The 19,648-nt window shown below is 43.9% G+C and overlaps 1 protein-coding gene across 1 annotated transcript in view; it reads left to right on the top strand.

Moving 5' to 3' along the window:
* Positions 1 to 19,648, top strand: part of vwa8 (von Willebrand factor A domain containing 8) — a 109,278-nt gene that overhangs the window by 37,140 nt on the left and 52,490 nt on the right. The window contains exons 20-25 of the mRNA XM_033617201.2: positions 35 to 106; positions 3,330 to 3,406; positions 6,821 to 6,896; positions 11,048 to 11,183; positions 11,714 to 11,833; positions 13,706 to 13,911. Coding sequence (XP_033473092.2) covers positions 35 to 106; positions 3,330 to 3,406; positions 6,821 to 6,896; positions 11,048 to 11,183; positions 11,714 to 11,833; positions 13,706 to 13,911 — 687 coding nt within the window. The remainder of the gene's footprint in view (positions 1 to 34; positions 107 to 3,329; positions 3,407 to 6,820; positions 6,897 to 11,047; positions 11,184 to 11,713; positions 11,834 to 13,705; positions 13,912 to 19,648) is intronic.

Below are 19,648 nucleotides of genomic sequence, written 5' to 3'. Positions count from 1 at the left end.
TCTGATTTGATTGTCTGTTTAAAACTCTCTGCAGCACATGAGGGTGATGGAAGACATGTTGAAAGACTTTCTATTAGGAGAGCACCTCCTCTTGGTCGGAAACCAGGTGAGTGACATCATTTATAGTACAACTCCCTGCTGTGCTGAAAGACACAGTTCACCCCCAAATCAAAAACACATATTTTTCCTCTTACCTGTAGTGCTATTTATCAGTCTAGACAGTTTTGGTGTGAGGTGCCAAGTGTTGGAGATATTAGCTGTAGAGGTGTCTGACTTCTCTCCAATATAATGGAACTAGACGGCACTCAGCTTGTGGTGCTCAAAGTGCCAAACCCCCCCCCCCAAAAAACACTTTTGAAAAACTCAACAGCAATTTCTCTTTCCATAAATCTTGACCCGGTTACTCAAGATAATCTACTTGTTGTGAGCAGTTTCATGTAGAAACTATTTTCTGTCTGCCACACATCACCCGCCAACTGTATCACCATGCAGAAAGAAGTGTGCAAAGGCTTGTGATGCTGCGAAATGTAAATATTAATCACATCCCTCTTGGTTGAGCTGTAACGTTAGTTAGCTCAGTAGTCTCACCACCAGAAAATCAGAGATCTCCGCCTTCTGATAGTCTGGGGACACTCCTTTCTAAAGTGTGTTTAACACACCGGAGAAAGCGGCTGGCAACAAAGCAACGCCTCTTGCATTTTTGAAAAGGACACGCCTTCTCGGAAATGTGCGCTCCCCCTTTTCTCATCCGCAAGGAAACAAACACACAGAGAGCTTGAAAATGGATGCCAAGAGATTTAATTCCGTTTTATCAAACTTGTGCTCAGTCCTTACAGCGACTTTGTTTAAAACTTTTAACACAGTGGGACTATGTTTACGAGCACAAGAGTTCAGCGAGCCACCAAAGGACCACCCTGTGGATTTACTATTGGCTCTGCAACGTAGGGAGTTTTTTTAAACTCTGAAATTGTATCCGCCCATCTAAACACAAAATCAGGGAGAAAGACATCAGTCTTTAGTTAAGCAAAGCGTCTAAAGACTGACTTGTGAGTCTATTAGCTCAGTGGTTCTAGGTGAGCTTGTGACGGTATGACTGGTTGCATGAGATGCCATTTCGGTCAGTACTGAATGATATTTTCACACCACACAGGATTGAAACATAGAGCATCATAAATCACAATATTCATATCTTGAACCCTCAAGAACACATACTCAAAAGCATAGGCCAAAAAACTATAAAACAATTGAACAGATAGATCTCAGTTCAATAGAGTGAGTGTGTTTGTAGGTCAAGTGAAGGAAAAAACAGAGACAGAGAAACTGGCCCTCCCAAAAAAACAGCAAAACCCACTTTCCACTTCAATAAATCCCCAAAACAAAGTAATTTTTATCTAAGTTCAGCCCCATTCACTTGTAAGAATAACGGATTTTACCACACTGTAACACCTGTGAGTCATGTGAATACTGTCAAGTCCAGTCTGCATTTTCCGTCAAGTCAGTTGTGGGTTGCCTTACCCAGAACACACTATCGTAATCGGAAGAACTCCCAGGAATTGATTACCTGGTGATTTCATCAAGAGAGCAATGGATTTATGTACACACAGACTATAAAGGAGAAAACAAAGAAAACCAACGGCAACCAGCCAACTCTCTTCTCTGACAGGAAGGTCTCACCACTTCCCTGCAGCGTTGCACCATATTGGATCTCAGTGTCATTGCTTTTTAAAAGAAAGTGAATGAACGGAGTGCTTTACGAATGGGGGTGTGCCTTGATGAGCGGTAGATGTACGCTTCCTTCTGCGCGGTGATTTGTTAGGCTAGTGTCGTTCATTCTTTCATTTCTGTAACTGCTTATCCTGTTGGGAGTCAGGTGTGTTGGATCCCAGCTGACACTGGGTGAGAGGCAGGTTCACCCTGGACAGGTCACCAGACTATCACAGGGCTGACACATAGAGACAGACAACCATTCACACTCACATTCACACCTACGGACAATTTAGAGTCACCAATTAACCTGCATGTCTTTGGACTGTGGGAGTCCAGAGAAAACTGACATGGGGAGAACACGCAAACTCCACACTCAAGGGCTCTCCCACCCTGGGTTTGAACCTTCTACCCCAAGTTCGAACCAGGAACCCCCTTGCTGTGAGATGACAATGCTAACCACCGCACCACTGTGCCCCCCTCATTTTCCATGTAGTTCAGTAGAAAGAAAATAGTTCCTATATGAAACTGCTCACAACAAGGTCTGTGGATTATCTTAAGTAACCAGGTCATGATGTCTGGAAAGAGACATTGCTGTTGAGTTTTATGAATGTTTTTATTTTTTGCACTTTGAGCATCACAAGTCGAGTGCCATCTAGTTCCAGTATATTGGAGAGAAGGCAGACATCTCTACAGTTAATATCCCCAACACTCTGCAGCTCACACCAAAACTTAATTAAAGAATACCACTACAGGTAAGAGAAAAAATATATTTCTGGTTTGGGGGTGAACTGCTCTTTTAAAAGTCTCCTGCACCCAGAAAAGAGTGATGTTGAGACTGGGCCTCAAGAGCCTTTATCCATAGAGGTCCAATTATGATCACTGTCATGATCCCACTTTGCTCCAACATAAACCGAGCTTAGACTCGTGCTTGCGGGGGGTGTAGCTCTATTAGTGGGTCTCAGTAAAGTAGGCCACGCATGTCAGCGCTGTATGAGCGTGGAAGGAAGAGTTATGAAACAAGCTCCCTGCACCCTGATGTCACCCTTCACACCCACCCGCTCACAATCACTGGGAGCATCAGGATGCATGTAATACTTCCCCAAGGACACTGTGCCCCCAGTCAGGCCCTAATGGGCAGGGTTAAAGAAGAGAAGAGGAGGAGGAGGAGGGAGTGAAAGTGGACATGGTTGTACAGGCAGCCCATGGGAGGTTGTCTGTGTGTGTTTCTGTGTTCATGTTTAAGAGTGTGTGTGCAATGAGAGAGGGACTGGGTGAAAGAAGCTATTTGCAAATCTGAGTGCATGACCACGCATGGGCGAAGCTGAGACATTAGGAGCTGTCAGGGTGGCTTACTGGACGTGTGACAGACTGGCAGAGGGACTCAGCAGCCATCCAGGAGAGCCAGGCTCTGTGGGAAGCCGGTGGGAGTCCCGGAGAGCAGCTCCCTGTCAGAACATAACACCATCAAAAATAAGGGACACACTCTCAACACTGCCTCCCTACACATGGAACTGACATCTCTTTATCTCTCTTTACAGCCTCTGTCACTGAAACACAGTCGCTGTATTAAGATTAATGTCATTAAGCTGTGTTGGTTACTGAATGTTTGTTTCCTTCTGCAGGGCGTGGGTAAGAATAAAATAGTGGACCGATTTCTGCACCTTCTGAACAGGCCCAGAGAATACCTGCAGCTGCACAGGTGAGGACAGTCATCATGTTGAATTAAGAGTGTACGCAAGTATTCTACCCAAACTCTAAACTGTGGCCCAATCCACAAGTACAAGTTTTTTTTTAAATTTACATGGCATTGGCCTTTCATCCACACACACTGCTTTGAAAACACTTTTGTGAAGCTCCTTCCAAGGTGAAGATGCTGTGTCTATAACCACCTGGAAACCGCGAGGTCAGGCGCTGGGCGCTACTCTTGTGCCTTTTCTGTGCCAGCTTTCAAGAGCGCGACGGCAGGTTGTTTCTGAGGTTGCTAAGCGACCTTAACAAGCACCGTATCATAGCCTATTTACCTGAAGTCCTGAGTGCAGAGCTGATCTTCTTCCAGGTGCTGTTTGTGTGTAGGCCTGTTGTCTGTGGGACAGATGTAAAGCTCTGGCAGCTCTGCACCAAAATGATCAATATTTATCACACACTGATATTTATGGAAGAAGGAAAAGATACCTGTCGGCTCTGATTGGTTGGTCCTCGTCACATGACATGCATGCGGCGTGCACTGCTGTGTACCAAAATTTGAACCAAGTTAATCTCAGGGTTCTGCTGAAAAATAGGCACTCTGACGGCATTGCCCTGGCGTGCTGCTCGTCTACATTAAATCAGTCATTTTAAGGGTGCAAAACTGCGGCACGTGTACGGCCCCATATGCGTCTCCAGCTGACCACTGTTTAGATTTCGTTACTGCCTATATAAATTCTGCCAAAAGGTCAAGGGGCCCTGCATACAGTTATTACGTCCACACTCACTAGCTAATCACTAGTCACGTAAGCAGCTGTGTCTGTATAGCTGGGGATCTCCCTTTCAGCAGAATCCACAGTGCAAAACAGCAGTTTGTCAAGCATTACATCATCCAAGTCGTCATAAAATGGGCAAGTTATAAACTGTTGGCACACTGTCGCCAAAACAACTGCCACATCCTGCATAGATGACGTATTTCCTGTTATGTTCTTGTTGAGAAAGCATCAGGACACATTAGTGTTGATGCTACAAATGATGTGCGGTCAAATCATGGATGTGTGAAGAGAAAAAAAGCTCAATATCCACAGTATGAAGATACCCAGATCTTCAGCATTGTTGAGCCCATAGATCAAGTGCACTTGAGACTTATGGCAGCTGAGTGGCTAACTTCCACCGGCCAAGTGGCTACTTCCAGTTTAGCCCTCCGCCAACGTGAATGAGATTAAAAATAATTTAATTGTGCGGGTCTCCTGGACTTAAAAGTGTTATCGGACCAATTGGATCAAATCCCAATAGTGAAACCAGTCATTTTACGGGGGTTTTGATGCTAAGAAAAATGTGTCCACTAATTTACAGATGACTCTTTCACGATCAAAGTCTATGGGAAAAAGTCTTCTTGGGCAACATGGCATCATGTGATGGACCCAGTTGTACTTCCATGTTGGCCACTATGTCAAACTGACTTCGAAGCCCATAGCTGTTATTGCAGGCTCAGGTCAAATTTGTCCAAGACCACCTCGGCAAGTAGTTTTAGTGATCAGATCAGAATATGTCTCAGTGATCGTTTACACTTATATTTAGTGCTGTTCACTTGTGATCAGATCACCCGAGACCTACCAGCTACAAACAGGCTCAGAGTTTTCGGCTTGTGATGTCAGTGTGTGTGCACCGTTGTCTCAAGGCGTCACCGATGAGGCGATACATTGTGCAGAGGCAGACATCACCAAAACAGTGCTGGCTCTGACCTGGCTAACAGGGCTTTGTACATGTTCACACATAAATGTACGGTTATTTTTTTAAGAGATTTAGGAAGAATCATCAGTCAATGTGGTTTTTATTCTCTTCTATAATCCCGTTTCAGTGTTTTGAGCTTCTCCAGGCAGCCTCTCTTTTGTCCGACTTTTTCTATTCTGGGTCACAGTCACAAACTGTCTTTGAATATCTTCTTCTTAAAAAGCACAATAGGTTCTTTTCAGTTCAGTTTCATTCAGACAGCTCATTTGAATCTGTATTCATGTTTAGAGTTTTCCATGTCTTAGTCAGCAGAATAGCTCACAAATACATTATCAATTAATTATCGAGGGCTGTTTTATTATTGTCGTGCATTAAAAGTTCCCAAACTAGACGATATCAGTTTCTGAAACAGTCCAACTGTCTGTACTGTGGTTGGCAAATGATGATGCGCTTCAGGAGTAATCATCACATATGTTTCTTTTAAGTACTTGTAGTTTTCCGAGAGGAGGAACACAGCCACAGCACTATTTAAGGGAGATGTGAGCAGCCAGCGTTTTCTCTTACTACCCTGCCAGCCTTGGCCTTCTCATCAAAGGGTGTCAAAAACTATTTTGGTCCTCAGTAAATTAGGCCATCCTTCACCAGAACAAGGACTTCACACGCTCATTTTAAAGAAGAACCATTTGAAGAAGTCCTCTGCTTCTCAGCTTCTATAAATACTCACACAATCACACCTCCGGAAAATTAGGTCAGAGTTTCTCTCCCACAGATCAGTGTGTTGTGTGTGTCAAATCAGCCCTGCTGCTGAATGTAGCTACGATCAATCAGAGGCAGCAATGGGCCTCGTATTGATCTCGGCACTAATAAGAAGGCAGTGTTTTACGTGTCAGTGACTCGCTGATGGGAGAAAGGCACCAAACAGGATGCCAATAAAAGAGTCCTCAAACCTGAGGAACTGAAGTATCAGATAAATCTCATTGTAGCGGGTAATGAGATTAAAGCTACAGTCAAGCATCAGCTGCACATTCATATGCAGAGCCAAGCTAATTTCTCCTCTCAGTCTGCGTGCGTGTGTTTAGTTTGTCAAAGTCTTGTGAAAGTCGAAGTGGAGCTGGGCTCGGATGTGGCCTGGTTAGCTACTGTAGCAGCAGCTAATATTAGACCAGGGCAGAGGCAGGAAGATCTGTGCATGTGGCTTTTGGGAGCCCGTGACTGAAAGCCTACAGAGATGTGGCTCAGAAAAGCAAGAGAGATGCAGCCGGCCAGGAAGGAAACTAGGACAGCTCCTGGGTCACACTGAGAGATATCGAGGAGACAGAGGGGCGCTGGAGGGAGGGCTACTAGGTGGGTTGAAGAGAAAGATGTTCAGAGAAAGAGGGAGCGATAATTTTGGGCACCATGAGGGAATCGAAGTTATTGGGGAGGTGCTTATGTTTGTGTTGCTGACCTGTTGAACTCAAACACAGTGTTACTGCCGCCCTTTTTCACTGGCCTGCATCTTTGGTGATGAAATGGTGTTCAGGTAAAGAAACGCTGCACAGAAACACGCAGATGCTCTGTAAACATGTGAGATCAGTGCACTGAAACCACCCCTGGAGGTCAGTGTCATTACTGGCCCCCTGAACATGATCTACACGAAAGCAAAAGATAAATTCGATTTTATCTACAGTGTTAACTCTGTTTTCTTCTGTTTCAGAGATACAACCGTCCAGACTCTGACCCTGCAGCCCTCAGTCCGGGACGGCATCATCATGTACGAGGACTCCCCTCTGGTCAGTTAGTAACACACAGACGCACACTTCATTTGTTTACAGGATTATGTCTCTTGGTAATTATTTTAAATCTGTGCACAGACAGAGTGCTGACACCAGCCAGGGTTGCACAGCCCTGTAAAAAGGATAAAATCTAGAAACTAGTTTTCTTATCAGTCACCAGTGCTGGTCCTGCGGGTATTTAACTGGCAGTGGAACCTCTTGCTGCCAAGAGACAACACACTGACATTATGGCCTCATAAAGTTGTGATGTAATTACATGGTAAAGTACAAAAAAAGAAGAAGAAGAAGACAGGTTTGACTTGGCCCTGATGAAGACTGAGAGAAGAAACGTGTAGATGCTCAGCCAATTTATTAAAGGCTTTTTAATTTTTGAAAGCAGTGTTCCTCAGCATTTTTATGCATAAAAATCCCTTTTCAGGTTGTCCATACATACGTCCCCCTGTCCCATTCTCGTGAAAGCAACATTTTAAATAATATATCAAGGGAATGTCTTTAAATTTGGCTCAAACATCCACCTGGACCCAATGATGAACTGATTATATTTTGGTGGTCAAAACTCAAAGATCAAGATTGTTGTGATCTCGTCTGCCTCATTCTCGTGAACACGATACCTTAAGAACACCTAAAGGGAATGTCTTTAAATTTGGCACAAACGTCCACCTGGACGCAACGCTGAACGGATTAGGGTTTGGTGGTCGAAGGTCAAAGATTAAGGTCCCTGTGACCTCAAAAAACAAATTCATACACTGATTATGACAAAATTTCTCACAAATATCTAACAGGATAAACTGAGGAAGTGACAGCGTTTTATATCCTAAAGGTCAAAGGTTACCTCCACTATGACATCATTATGTTCTGCAGAAACACTTCTCTTGCCATTATTCAACATCATACCTCAAGAACAGAAGGGGAGACATATGGTCAGATACTGAATTGATGTGTGTAAAGCATCCATGTTTTTACAGACATGGATGTGAACTTTAACTACAACATGAATGGTTAGCGGTGGCATACAACCATGAGGCGGTAATAACCTCTCTTTCTCTCTTTTACAATAACTTCCCATTTCAAGTCTCATGTGCCGTGGAAGTGAAAAGGTTGACACGTGTCAACAGATAAGGAAGCACTGAAAACATTTAGCAGTTTACTTTGGAGCAGACAAAAGAGTTGTCAAACACATCCTGCTCTGTTGCTCAGTGTGGCATTCAGTGAGCAAGGGACAGCAGCACATTGGCTTGATGATACAGCAGTCAAATGAAACAGTAGTCCATGTATCTGACATGGCGGGCACATGTGAAAACAGACTGGTTTATTTGATCTGGTCACTCAGAGCATCATACTAACAGTATCTGTCTGTCTCTGCCACCCAGCTCCCACACTGTATCCACCCTTCTCATGTTACTGACACTCCTTCAGTCCTGACATCAGCTGACCTTTCTCACGGCGGACATTTTGACTCGTAATCGCAGAAAAAGCACAAGTGCAACTAAAAATATTAATGTTCCATTTCACTGAATGTCCCAGTTAGCCACATCAATGAGCCAACATGCTTAATAGCAAAAACTGGAACACCTACATGAAATGAGGCCGTTATTAATGCTGCAATGAAATGTCAGAATATCTGCAGTGGGAAGGGTGTTCACCTCTCTGGTGTGATCAGGAACTAACAAGGGTCATTGATACAAACTAATCCTCCTCCTTTCACCGTCCCTACCATAGACCCTTTTCGTCTTTCTTTAGGGGAGGCAGGGGATCTTTAGGGGGCGATAGCAGGTCAACAGTAACTACCACACAGAAGTGGTATACATCATCTGAAAGGTGGGAACCTGGAGATAAATTTGAGATGCAGCTCAGCACTGTGTCAAGTTTTTCTAGTTATATGTCTAGTTATATGTAGTAAATAGGGGTGGGAATCTTTGGGCACCTCACGATTCGATTACGATTACGATTCAGGGGCTACGATTCGATTATAAAACGATTATTGATGCATCTTTAATTTATGTATATTGATGCACTTTTTCACAACACACATTTCTTTTTGTCTCACTGAATAAGCATTCAACACTTGCAATTTTTAAAAACAGTGCATTTGTAATAAGAAAGAGTTGAATTCATTTCCATTATATTTTATTAAACATATAAATGGAAATGCTTGCAAACTGTAAAGTTACAACTTCGTTGTACGGAACCAAAGGTAACAACAGGTATCTTAAATCACAAGATAAAATGCGCAGTTTGAGTAACAAATGATTCGGTGGCGACAGACGTCCACGCATCACATGTAACCGCGTTCCTACCTGCCTTCAACAGTGAGGCCATGACTTCTGTTTTGGTTTGATGGTAGAGTGTCGGGATGGCTGTGTCGGTGAAATAGCGTTGGGATGGGATGGTGTATCTGGGCTCCAGTGTATGCAGCAGTGCTCGAAATCCCTGATTTTCCACAACGGAATAAGGACGCAAATCCTTGGCAATAAATGCCGCGATGGCCTTCGTAATTCGCTTCGCCTTTTCCGATGAGGGTGGCAGCTTTCTCATTGCTTCCTCGATTGTTCTCTGGTTGGTAGCGCCACTAGTTGCCGCAGCAACAACAGCCTGCCGTCTCCCTGACTCCTCCGTCAGGTGGAATCGAGTTACATGGCTTCTCATGTTTGTTGTGTTGCCAAAGTATTTTATTTTAGCACGACACAGCTTACATATAACGTGGCTCTTGTTTTCCTCTGTGCGCGTCGGCGTGTCTGCTCCAGGTGCACATCCCAAAGTGTCCCGGAGATGACACGTACCGCGCTTCGTAGTTCCGCATTATTTAGAACCTTCTGTATTACTCTAATTAACAGATTTAAATAATCGAAATTTGGACGTTTGTGAATCGATTCAGATTCGTCCACGTCCGAATCGCGATGCATCTAAGAATCGGAAATTTCCCCCACCCCTAGTAGTAAACACTGTGTTTGGGATAGATGCCTGTGAGAGATTTAAAAGTTGCATAGGGGATTAGAACATAATGATTTAAGTATATGATGGCCATTCCCATGTTCAGTTATGTCTCGTAAGCTACTGCAACAATTTTTGTGTTGGTACCAGTTATGACACAGATTTGGTGCTAAATCTAAGCAATTTTTTACCACTCAAGAATTTATAAAAATGGTCCAAAAATCCCTCCTAAGAAACCAAGATGTGGAGGAAGACCATAGAAAAATCCATGCTGTGATTTTGTTTAAAAACTTTTACCATTTGGAGATTTCTGTTAAAATTGCATTTCTTGGCGATTGGATGGGAGGACCTCTGTTCTGGAAACTGCTAAGAAACCCCCTTATTATTGATATACCTCTGACATTTATCCATCCTCTGAATATGTGAGGTTTCTAGTTGGTGGCTGCAAAGTTTCATGAGGCTGTGATTATCCTAAAGGTCAAAATAGGTAATTTTATACAGCAATGTCAAATTTAAAAAAAAATTGTTTCATTACAATAAAATGGCTGCTAAGGGGGCAAACATCATCACACATGATTAAAATGGGCTCATTGATTCCTTAACAGTCCCAGCTTTCCAGGTATAACAAATTTTTGTAATTCCAAGACTAGTTAGGGACCCAAGTAAGCAGAAATATTCAAACACAATAGGCGAAATACACATTGCATGAAAAAATCTTACTTGTGTAACCCCGGTTACGAGACATCGAAACTATGTCGCACTGGCATAAAGTGGGCACGTCTTTAAAGGGGAGACTTGTGGGTACCCATGGTGCCCACTGTCTTTGACATATTTTGAGAGGAGAGGTCAAGGGACCCCTGTGAAAATGGCCATGTCAGTTTTTGACTTGTCGAAATTAAACCTAACTTTGGAGCATTATTTAACCCCTTCCCCTTTAAAGGGCCTTTAAAGGGAAACTCTCGTTTGATAGAACCTGAATTTATTTACACAGTTATTGCCATCTTTTTTGTTGGTCTAAATAACCGACTCACCCATTGACTCGCTGAGGTGTGGGAAGATGGCTTCATTACAAAGAAGTCTGACAGTCAGATGATGAGACAGATCACCAAAGAAGTCACATCTGTCACCACAGCTGTAACCGTCGTGAAATCTGCATGTTCTTTCCTCTTTTTTACACAGATGGTTTTGTGTGTGTGTATGTGTGTGTGTGTGCACAGGTGAAGGCAGTGAAACACGGTAACATATTAGTGATTGACGAGGCCGACAAAGCTCCCACTAACGTCACCTGCATCCTCAAAACCCTGGTGGAGAGCGGAGAGATGATCCTGGCCGATGGACGTAGAATCATCTCAGGTACACACACAATACACACACACACACACACATTTGGGGTTTAACACCTTGACAGTTAGACATGTCCCAGATACAGCGAGCAGACAGAAGCGGGACCATTAAAAGGACGAGTTGAGGATTGGATGTCCTAGAAGACAAACAGGAGTAAAACATCAAATGCAGGCCACTAAAGGGGGCTTAGGATAAAAGCCTTTATGGACAGGTACCAGTAGATTTTGGATCCTGCTGGACTGTAAATGTGTATATTTTCCAAGTAGTCCCACGTAATCGCAGTAGTTGCTGACAGCTTCTCCATTCCTGAGAAGCTCTTCCTCCCACAGGAATGTAAACACAACCTTGAGACTTCATAAACACAAACTTACAGCTCCCGATGCTATCAGGACTGTTAGAGCTCGGACACACAAATCAAATCAAAACTTAAGAATTAAAAAGAGGCTCCAGTCAGAAACAGATTCAGAGACAGGAAGTACAAGGACTTGTTTTGATGTGCTTGTTATGTCGTGCTAACTATGACTGTGTCTCCTCCAAAGATCCACGTGAAGCTGAGGGGAGGCCCAACATCATCGTCATGCACCCAGACTTCAGGATGCTGGTCCTGGCTAACCGGCCTGGTTTTCCCTTCCTGGGAAATGACTTTTTTGGAGCTCTAGGTACACATGCATGCTCAGCAACCACAATCTGCAGCTAAAGATCAGTTATCTTCTCCTTTATGTAATAACAAACTCTAAATTAAGCAGCTCAGATACATTAGGAGAGGAAGTTGGGACTGATATGGCTCCGGTCAGATGAGCTGATCTAATTGTTCTCTGTTCCTCTGTATCAAAGGAAAAAAAAGATAATCTGCTGTTTTCATGACTCGACAAATGACAAAATTCAGATGTTAGATATCTGTAGAGGACCAAGGGCCTGTCTCAAGGAAGCAGTAGAGTGCAGGAGACAGTAGAGATGGTAGAAAATGAGGTAAAGATGGAGAATGACATCCAGCAAAAGTCCCCAGGCAGACTTAAACCATGGTTTTGTCAGCAACTGAACCCCGAGGCCACCAGGGTGCTGCAAGCAGGATTTATTTTAAAGTTAGAATGACTATTGCACTCACAAAAACCCAGATTTTTTTACATACCAAATTTTATTCACCAGTCTGCACATATAAGGATGCAGTATTGCAGATATTACCATCAATCCATCCACTTTCAACTGCTTATTGGGAGCCGGGTTGCGGGGGCAGCAGGCTGAGTAAAGTACTCTAGATGTCTCTCTCCCCAGCAACACTTTCTAGCTCCTCCTGGGGGACCCCGAGGCGTTCCCAGGCCAGATGAGATAAGATACATAATCCCTCCAGCGTGTTCTGGGTCTACCCTGGGACCTCCTACCAGCTGGACGTGCCTAGAACACTTCTAATGGGAGGCACCCAGACAGATCATGATTGAATGCCCGAAACACCTCAACTGACCCCTTTCGACGTGAAGGAGCAGCGGCTCTACTCCGAGCTCCCTCTGGATGTCCGAGCTCCTCCCCCTATCTCTAAGGCTGAGCCCAGACACCCCACAGAGGAAACTCATTTCAACCGCTTGTATCCATGATCTCATTCTTTTGGTCACTACCCAGAGCTCATGACCATAGGTGAGAGTTGGGACGTAGATGGACCAGTAAATCGAAAAATTTTGCCTTCTGGCTCAGCTCCCACTTCACCACCAAAGTCCGGCACAGCGCCCGCAACACTGCGGACACTGCAAGACCCCAAGATACTTGAACTCCCTCGCTTGGGGCAGTAACTCTCTCCCAACTTTGAAGGGACAATCCACTGTTTTCTGTCAGTTCCTGCACCCCACAAGGTCACAGTCCTAGATGGATGCAACCACACTGTTACATGCATACCCCCAGGGGACAGTTCAAAATTATCTACCTTCAATCGTACACAACATTTTAGTCCAACAGGATACACTGTGTTGTTTCGAAGTGAGTGATGAGGTGCTGTCAGCGTTTGTAAAACTTTGTCAGACGTCGGGCACCAAAAACATGTTTGAGGGGGGGTCAACGATTTTTCCGTAAGAGGTGAATTTGACAACAGGCAATTACAGACACAAAGGAGATGACACTTCTCAGGGATACCAAAGAGATGGGTACAAAGTCAGTTCCAATATAAAACCTGGAATTTGATGGTCTTTCAGGTTTTACTCAAAGTTCTCCAGACCTGTCAAAGTTACAGCAGCTTTCAACACTTGTTGCCTTTAGATGCTGCATGTCTACATCTGCACATTTAAACCACTGTTGCTTCGTTAACTGTAGATGGTGCAGTTTAGATCGGAACTTCAGGTCTAGTTTTGCTGCAGCTAGATCATATTGCCAGGGCCTGGTTTGCCTCAGTAAAACTGTTTGTCCTTGTCGCAGAGCCCAGCAAAGTGCCAGGCTTTAGGTATAGGTAGAACATTTCTCACAAAAAAAAGCATAGTACAACAAAGAATTAAGCAAATATTGGAGCAGCTGTCTCTACAGAAAATGATGAATTGTTATTGTCTCAACAGGCGATATTTTTAGCTGCCATGCTGTTGACAATCCAAAGCCCCACGCGGAGCTGGCCATGCTCAAACAGTACGGACCCAACGTTCCTGATGCTACTCTGGAGAAGCTTGTGGCCGCCTTTGGAGAGCTGAGGTCCATGGCAGACCAGGGCACCATCACGTACCCCTACTCCACCCGAGAGGTGGTCAACATCGTCAAACACCTCCAGGTGAGAACTAAAACATGCACACACGATACATATCCTTCAGTAGTGCAACATTGCTCCTGCTTCTTTATTTCTCAGTTTCGGTCTCAGACTATATTCTATCAATAATTCATAAAGATTTTGTGACCTTAATCCTGCTCTGCTAGATGCTTTAATAATTCAAGAGTGTCCTCACAACACAGCTGTGACACAGAGGGGGACCCTGTTCTTGCGTCAGTCCAGCAGACAAGAAAACACACACACAGACACAAACATCTCAACAAACACTGTTACACAACAATGGCCGCAAAGTCAGCAGTTGTTGGAGGGAGTTTTTGCACTTCTGACTTTGACTGATACTAAAAGTGTGCAGTTCTAAAGGTCGCAACTTAGCTTCCATTCAGTCACTGTACTAAATGGCCACACTTAGAGAACGACAAGACGCAACAATTGTTTATTTCCAGAGAGTCTCTCCTGAAAGGCATTTATAGGTCCCGTTTATACGACAATGATTTCAACTGAAAACGGTAAACTTGAGTTGCGTTTTGGCCGATCGTTTACACAACAGCGGCATTTTGGGTGCCTGGAAATGCAACGTTTTGAAAACGGGTTCCAGAGTGCAATTTTTTGGAAACGGCAGCATCTCCGTTGTCATGTAAACTTGCAATATGCAGTTCCTCTGAAAACGGAGACTTTTCGCACATGCGCATTACAGTTCCAGTCACTAGGCATGCGCGAGAAAGTCATCCATCACAAGAGCAATCCCAAACTCTGGTTGTGCTGCTCATCCTGTTGAATTTATCAACGCTTTTCCAGCAAAGTGTAGATCTACTGTAGCAATGCCACCACGTCGTCCGTCCAGACAAAGTTATCTGTGCATGCTTTCGCCAGTGTGTCTTCTTTGTTTTGGTTTGTAATCACAGCGTTGTAGAAGAAGGCGCTTCAGCGTAGGGGCGTGGCGTCATGCTGTGGTGTTGCTTTGCAAATTTACACTGCCACCCATTGGCCTGGCGTGCATACTACAGTGTTTCCAGTAGATTTTGTGGCTCTGTGTGAACGGGGATCATTTCAATAACGTCGTCATATAAACGCGGAAGTTTTTTAAAACGCAAAGAACAGACTTTTCCATTTTTAGAGAAACTGTTGTCGTCTTAACAGGGCCATAGTGTTGTACTCAGTTTTATACACAAAAAGTGACAGATATATTTGTGTAACAAATAAAGAAAAGAGAAGTTGAGAGAAACGTTCTGTAGCTGTCGACCTTCGACAACCATCTTGGTCTTTTCTTTTCCCGTAGTCTTAATGAAAAGAGTGGCACTGGTGTTAAAGGGAGAGGCTGGGAGACACAGGCAGAGACAGAGACATCGAGCATGGGGGTGACAGAAATAAAAACACACCAGTATTATCTGTCTCACAGAATTTTTAACTTATCTCCACTTTTCTCTCCCTCTCCACCCACCCATTTCACCATCTGTCCCTCAGCTTCCCTCATTATTTAGAGCCCACAAATATGCACCACAAAACATCCATCAAACTTAGCAGATAGCTGTGAGTAATTATGATCATATTTCACCTCCGTGTGATTCGGAAATCTGACATCTTTGGTGAAACTTATTTCATGCTGAATAGGATCCTTGTACTCTCTTACCGGGGCCTGAATCTGTATTACTTTACTAAATAGACTTCATTGGAAAACAATTCATTTTTTTTTAGATTATTTAAGTTTTAAGTAGCAAAGTGATGCTTTAAAAAAAACACACACCTCCCCTCAAGACACAGTTTAACATACATGAATCTGATTTGTTGCTTTGCCATTATTGTTTGAGCAGTAAGCAGCTTCTTCACTCATTCATCCATCTCTAGACAAACAGTGTGGAGAACACGTTTACATAGATATTTTAGATTTTCCTCCCCCTTACCCTCCCTTCCACCATCCTCATCCATGCTGCCAGTACCTTCACTTGAGAAAGACAAAACAAGGTGCTTGTTTGTGTGACGGGCTGCAGGCAGGTGTACACACACATGCTTATTTAGTTTGCATTTAATGAACGAGGTTGTCTTTGGGAATGTGCACAGCATTTCACCCGCAGAGGAAGGAAAAAATAACCAGAAGGAGAGGAAAATTAAGATCGGAGCTTGCACTACTGCAGATCAATAATTCAATGCACAGGAACAAGCCCTTATGTTTGATTTCCCCACTGGCCGCCCCACTCTGTCATCAATCATCTCCACTATTGACATGTGCAGGAGAGGGACAGATACAGGGTCATTTAGTCAAAGTCTAAATTGCTTCTTCTGAGGCAGTAGGTAGTGTAGGCCCTAATTAGCATTTTGTGTTTGGTCATTGTGCCTTTGTGGTAACAGGGAAGTCGGATCAATACAGCCCAGTGCTCTTTGCATCCAATCTATGTTTTAAATGTGACCAGTTGGGATGAGGCTGCCATTGATTTATAGGCCTAACAGTGTAAATATGTTGTAATATGTACGTCTGAAAGTGCCATTATGTTTCTAATAAGTGCTGTTAAGACATTACAAGCATTGTGGCTTTTTAAAAATGTATACACATATTCAATTACAGCATCTACCTATAAGATGACTCATCGAGACTGTAGGCTGTAGACTGGAGGAGTGGGTCGTGCTTATGGCTGCAGCAGTTTATCAGTTATTGTTTCAACTGATCGGCTCTAGAGCTGGATATTGAATCTCTGTAGTTTATCGATCATGCCTTTCGAGTAGTAACGGCTTTTGTGTTGAAAAGAGCTGTTTGCAGCAAGGTAAAGTGGTGAGAACATTCTCTGTATAGTGTACACTCAAGGTGGTTAAAATAGGTTTTGCTGCTGCCTCCATCCACAGCAGTACATTGCTTGGCTTCTGTGGCAGCACCACAGCCTGCTTCTCTAAACTTGGGCCGTGCCATCCGCCATCTACTTTATGTAAATACTGACTATGGATAAGTACTTCATACGACGTCACTTCAAAAGATTCAAACTATCCCTTTAAGGCCCTTTTACATATGCAGTCTATCCCTGATTGGTTCAGGAACACTTCTTGCATGGGGTCTTGTGTGAATGAGAGTAGTGATCGATATTCAGGGAAATCTGAACCGCCAGTTTCCCACCTCAAGACTGAGTAACAGTTCAGGGAAAATGCTGGTACAGCTCTGTTGTGAATGAAAACAGTAACATTGCAGGGACAAGGATGTTGAGGGTTGACGGAAGATGCGTTCATGTGAAGCAAGCAAACCTATCATGAGACTCCACTAATGATGAATCTGCGACTTGTTTAAAGCCGCTACAAGGAACTTTTAACTGGATATGGAAAAGTCTCTTGTTTCTGCTGATGTCTGTGCGTGACCTACAACAGCAAATGAGACCATCGGTGTGAAGATAAGCTATTTCTATATAGTGTATATCCATACCTTTAGGAAACTGTCTCCGGGTCCGCCCCAGGTCGCTTCCAGGACGAAACGATTTACGGCACTCAAACAGCACACGTCATCTTACCTAGCTGCTTACATTTATAGTGACTCTTATAAATAGTCGCTATTCCTCCTCCTCGACCCAACATCCGCGGGGAGTTAAAATAGCAGCAATCATCGGGTAAAAGTTCTGTGAAAGCACTGGACTCACCAACAGTCAGCCACGTCTCAGTCACGCAGAGAAAATCCAATCCTCGGGAAGTCAGGAAATCCTTCAGGATAAACGTTTTGTTCGCTATCGATCTAGCATTTACCAGCCCAATCCTGGCAGGAGCCAGCGCGTCCACGGCGTTAGCTGTCCGGGGAGCCACACACAGAGGCCGCAGGTTGCGCAGATTCACCCGAGGAGAGCAGGGGCCGCAGGGCTGGAACACCTCATCCGGACTGACGACAGGTACCAGCCAGGCATCTACAGGGTCCAGCGAGTGCCGAGAAATAAAGAGGCGAGGCAGCGCTCCATACTCAGTCCAAGAAGCCATGGAAGTGCTCGCCAAACAGGCCTTCAGCTTTACCAGCCGACCGCTGCGTTTGCCCCGGCGGCGGTGGCGCTTACGCCGGAGAGGTGGAGCTGGGGCATGGCAGAGGTGAGCTGGGATCCCCGATAGGAGCGGGGGCAAAGTTTTCCCGTCTTGTTGTTTCATTCATCCCCAAAACAAACACATGCGCGAGCCAGATAAGCATCTTTACAACAATACGCGCTAGAGCTCATGGGAAATGTAGGCTTCATTCCAGCAAAACACTACTGCTTTTGTCCACAGGGTCGCCAAAATCAACGCAAAATGAAAGTTCCTTGTAGGGGCTTTAAGAATGAAAAAATGACTCGTCTCGCAAACTTGTTGAATATATATATATGTTGCAAAAACATTGGCAATGGACAAAAACAGCTCCTCGCCTGCCATTATCCTGAAAATAATAAGAGACATCTTCTGTTGAGTTTTTTGGCTATCGGCATCCATCAAGTTGAGGTACGCTTACAGCTTGACTAGGCCTTTTAATTGGACTACTGTCCTTGTCCCAGTATACAAGCACGGGAGGGGAAGCCATTTATTGACCCAAGTATGTCCGTCTCCACTATGATAGGCTCAATATTTGTCAGTATTGAACCTATTTCCGGTCAACCTGTTACGTAAAAAGTCACGGCTCTGGATGTAGATTTCTCCATGTTGTTACCAGCTTCTTCTTCTCTTACACATTTAATGCTATTGGACTTCTGGGTCAAAGCCCGGGGCGGAAACTGTGGAGCATGCTCAGAGTGCCTCGGCCAGTTTGGGTCTGATTGAGTGTATACATGCAGGAGGAATTTGACTCCCAATCACATTATCTGGGTGTGTTAGTACAACTTAAAGAAATTCACTTTAGTACGATTTCACTCAGACTAACCTGTCTACATGAATTTTAAAAGTCTGCTTTCAGTCAGACTAACACAATAAATCAATTTTCTCTAATGTCATGTGAATGTACTGCATGAGTGTTGCATTACCGCCATCTGCTGGACTGACCCTTGCCCCATAGATTTCAGCATTGCCATGGCAGGTATGAAAAGGCACAAGACTGAAATGTTCCTGAATGTAATGCGAGTGTGTGAATAGTGAAAACCACAAGTAGTGCCTGAAAAGTCATTTAGTAATTTAGTACTTTGTGCAAAAAAACAACACCCAGCCTTTAATGGGACAGCTGTGTAGTTCACAAATTGCCTAAAATGATAAGAGCAGTTCTTGTTTTAAGTCACTAGGGCCTAAAGCAGTACCTGGATTGTGTTTTCCAACATTTAAATAACTTGATAAAGTTTTCTTGGCTGTGCAAAGTGAAGTCTCTGTCTCTGCTTTAGCTTACAGCGTCTTCCTTTCTCTGTCTCTCTGCCTTTATTGCCTATTTACCAACGTATCACCATAGTTACTGTTCACTACACACATTTATTGAGGCAATGTAACTTGTATGTCTCCGATCATATCACTGACACAATATCTAAAGCTGCTTCTGCAAGAGAAAAGAAGAGTTTTCTTTGCACCGATCTGTCAGTGTTGTGGTCAGTGTGGAGATGAGTTACCTTCCAGATAGCATGTCTTATTCCAGACTGTGTCCCTGCGTTGACCCGTGTTGAAGCTTGTAAATCATTTTAACTTTCTATCCTTCTCTGACCCTCTTCGCTCCATCTTCTCTGCTTTTTCCCCTATTATTCTTCCTGCTTGCCACCCTCCCTGCTCTTTTATCTGTCTTTGTTATCTCCCTTTCATTCCTACCACCCTCCCTCCTGTCTCTCTTTTCCAAAACTCCCTCCATCCT

This window comes from Epinephelus lanceolatus, chromosome 14 (genome assembly GCF_041903045.1).
Source record: "Epinephelus lanceolatus isolate andai-2023 chromosome 14, ASM4190304v1, whole genome shotgun sequence".
Lineage (NCBI taxonomy): Eukaryota > Metazoa > Chordata > Actinopteri > Perciformes > Serranidae > Epinephelus > Epinephelus lanceolatus.
This window is presented reverse-complemented; position numbering and strand designations above follow the sequence as displayed.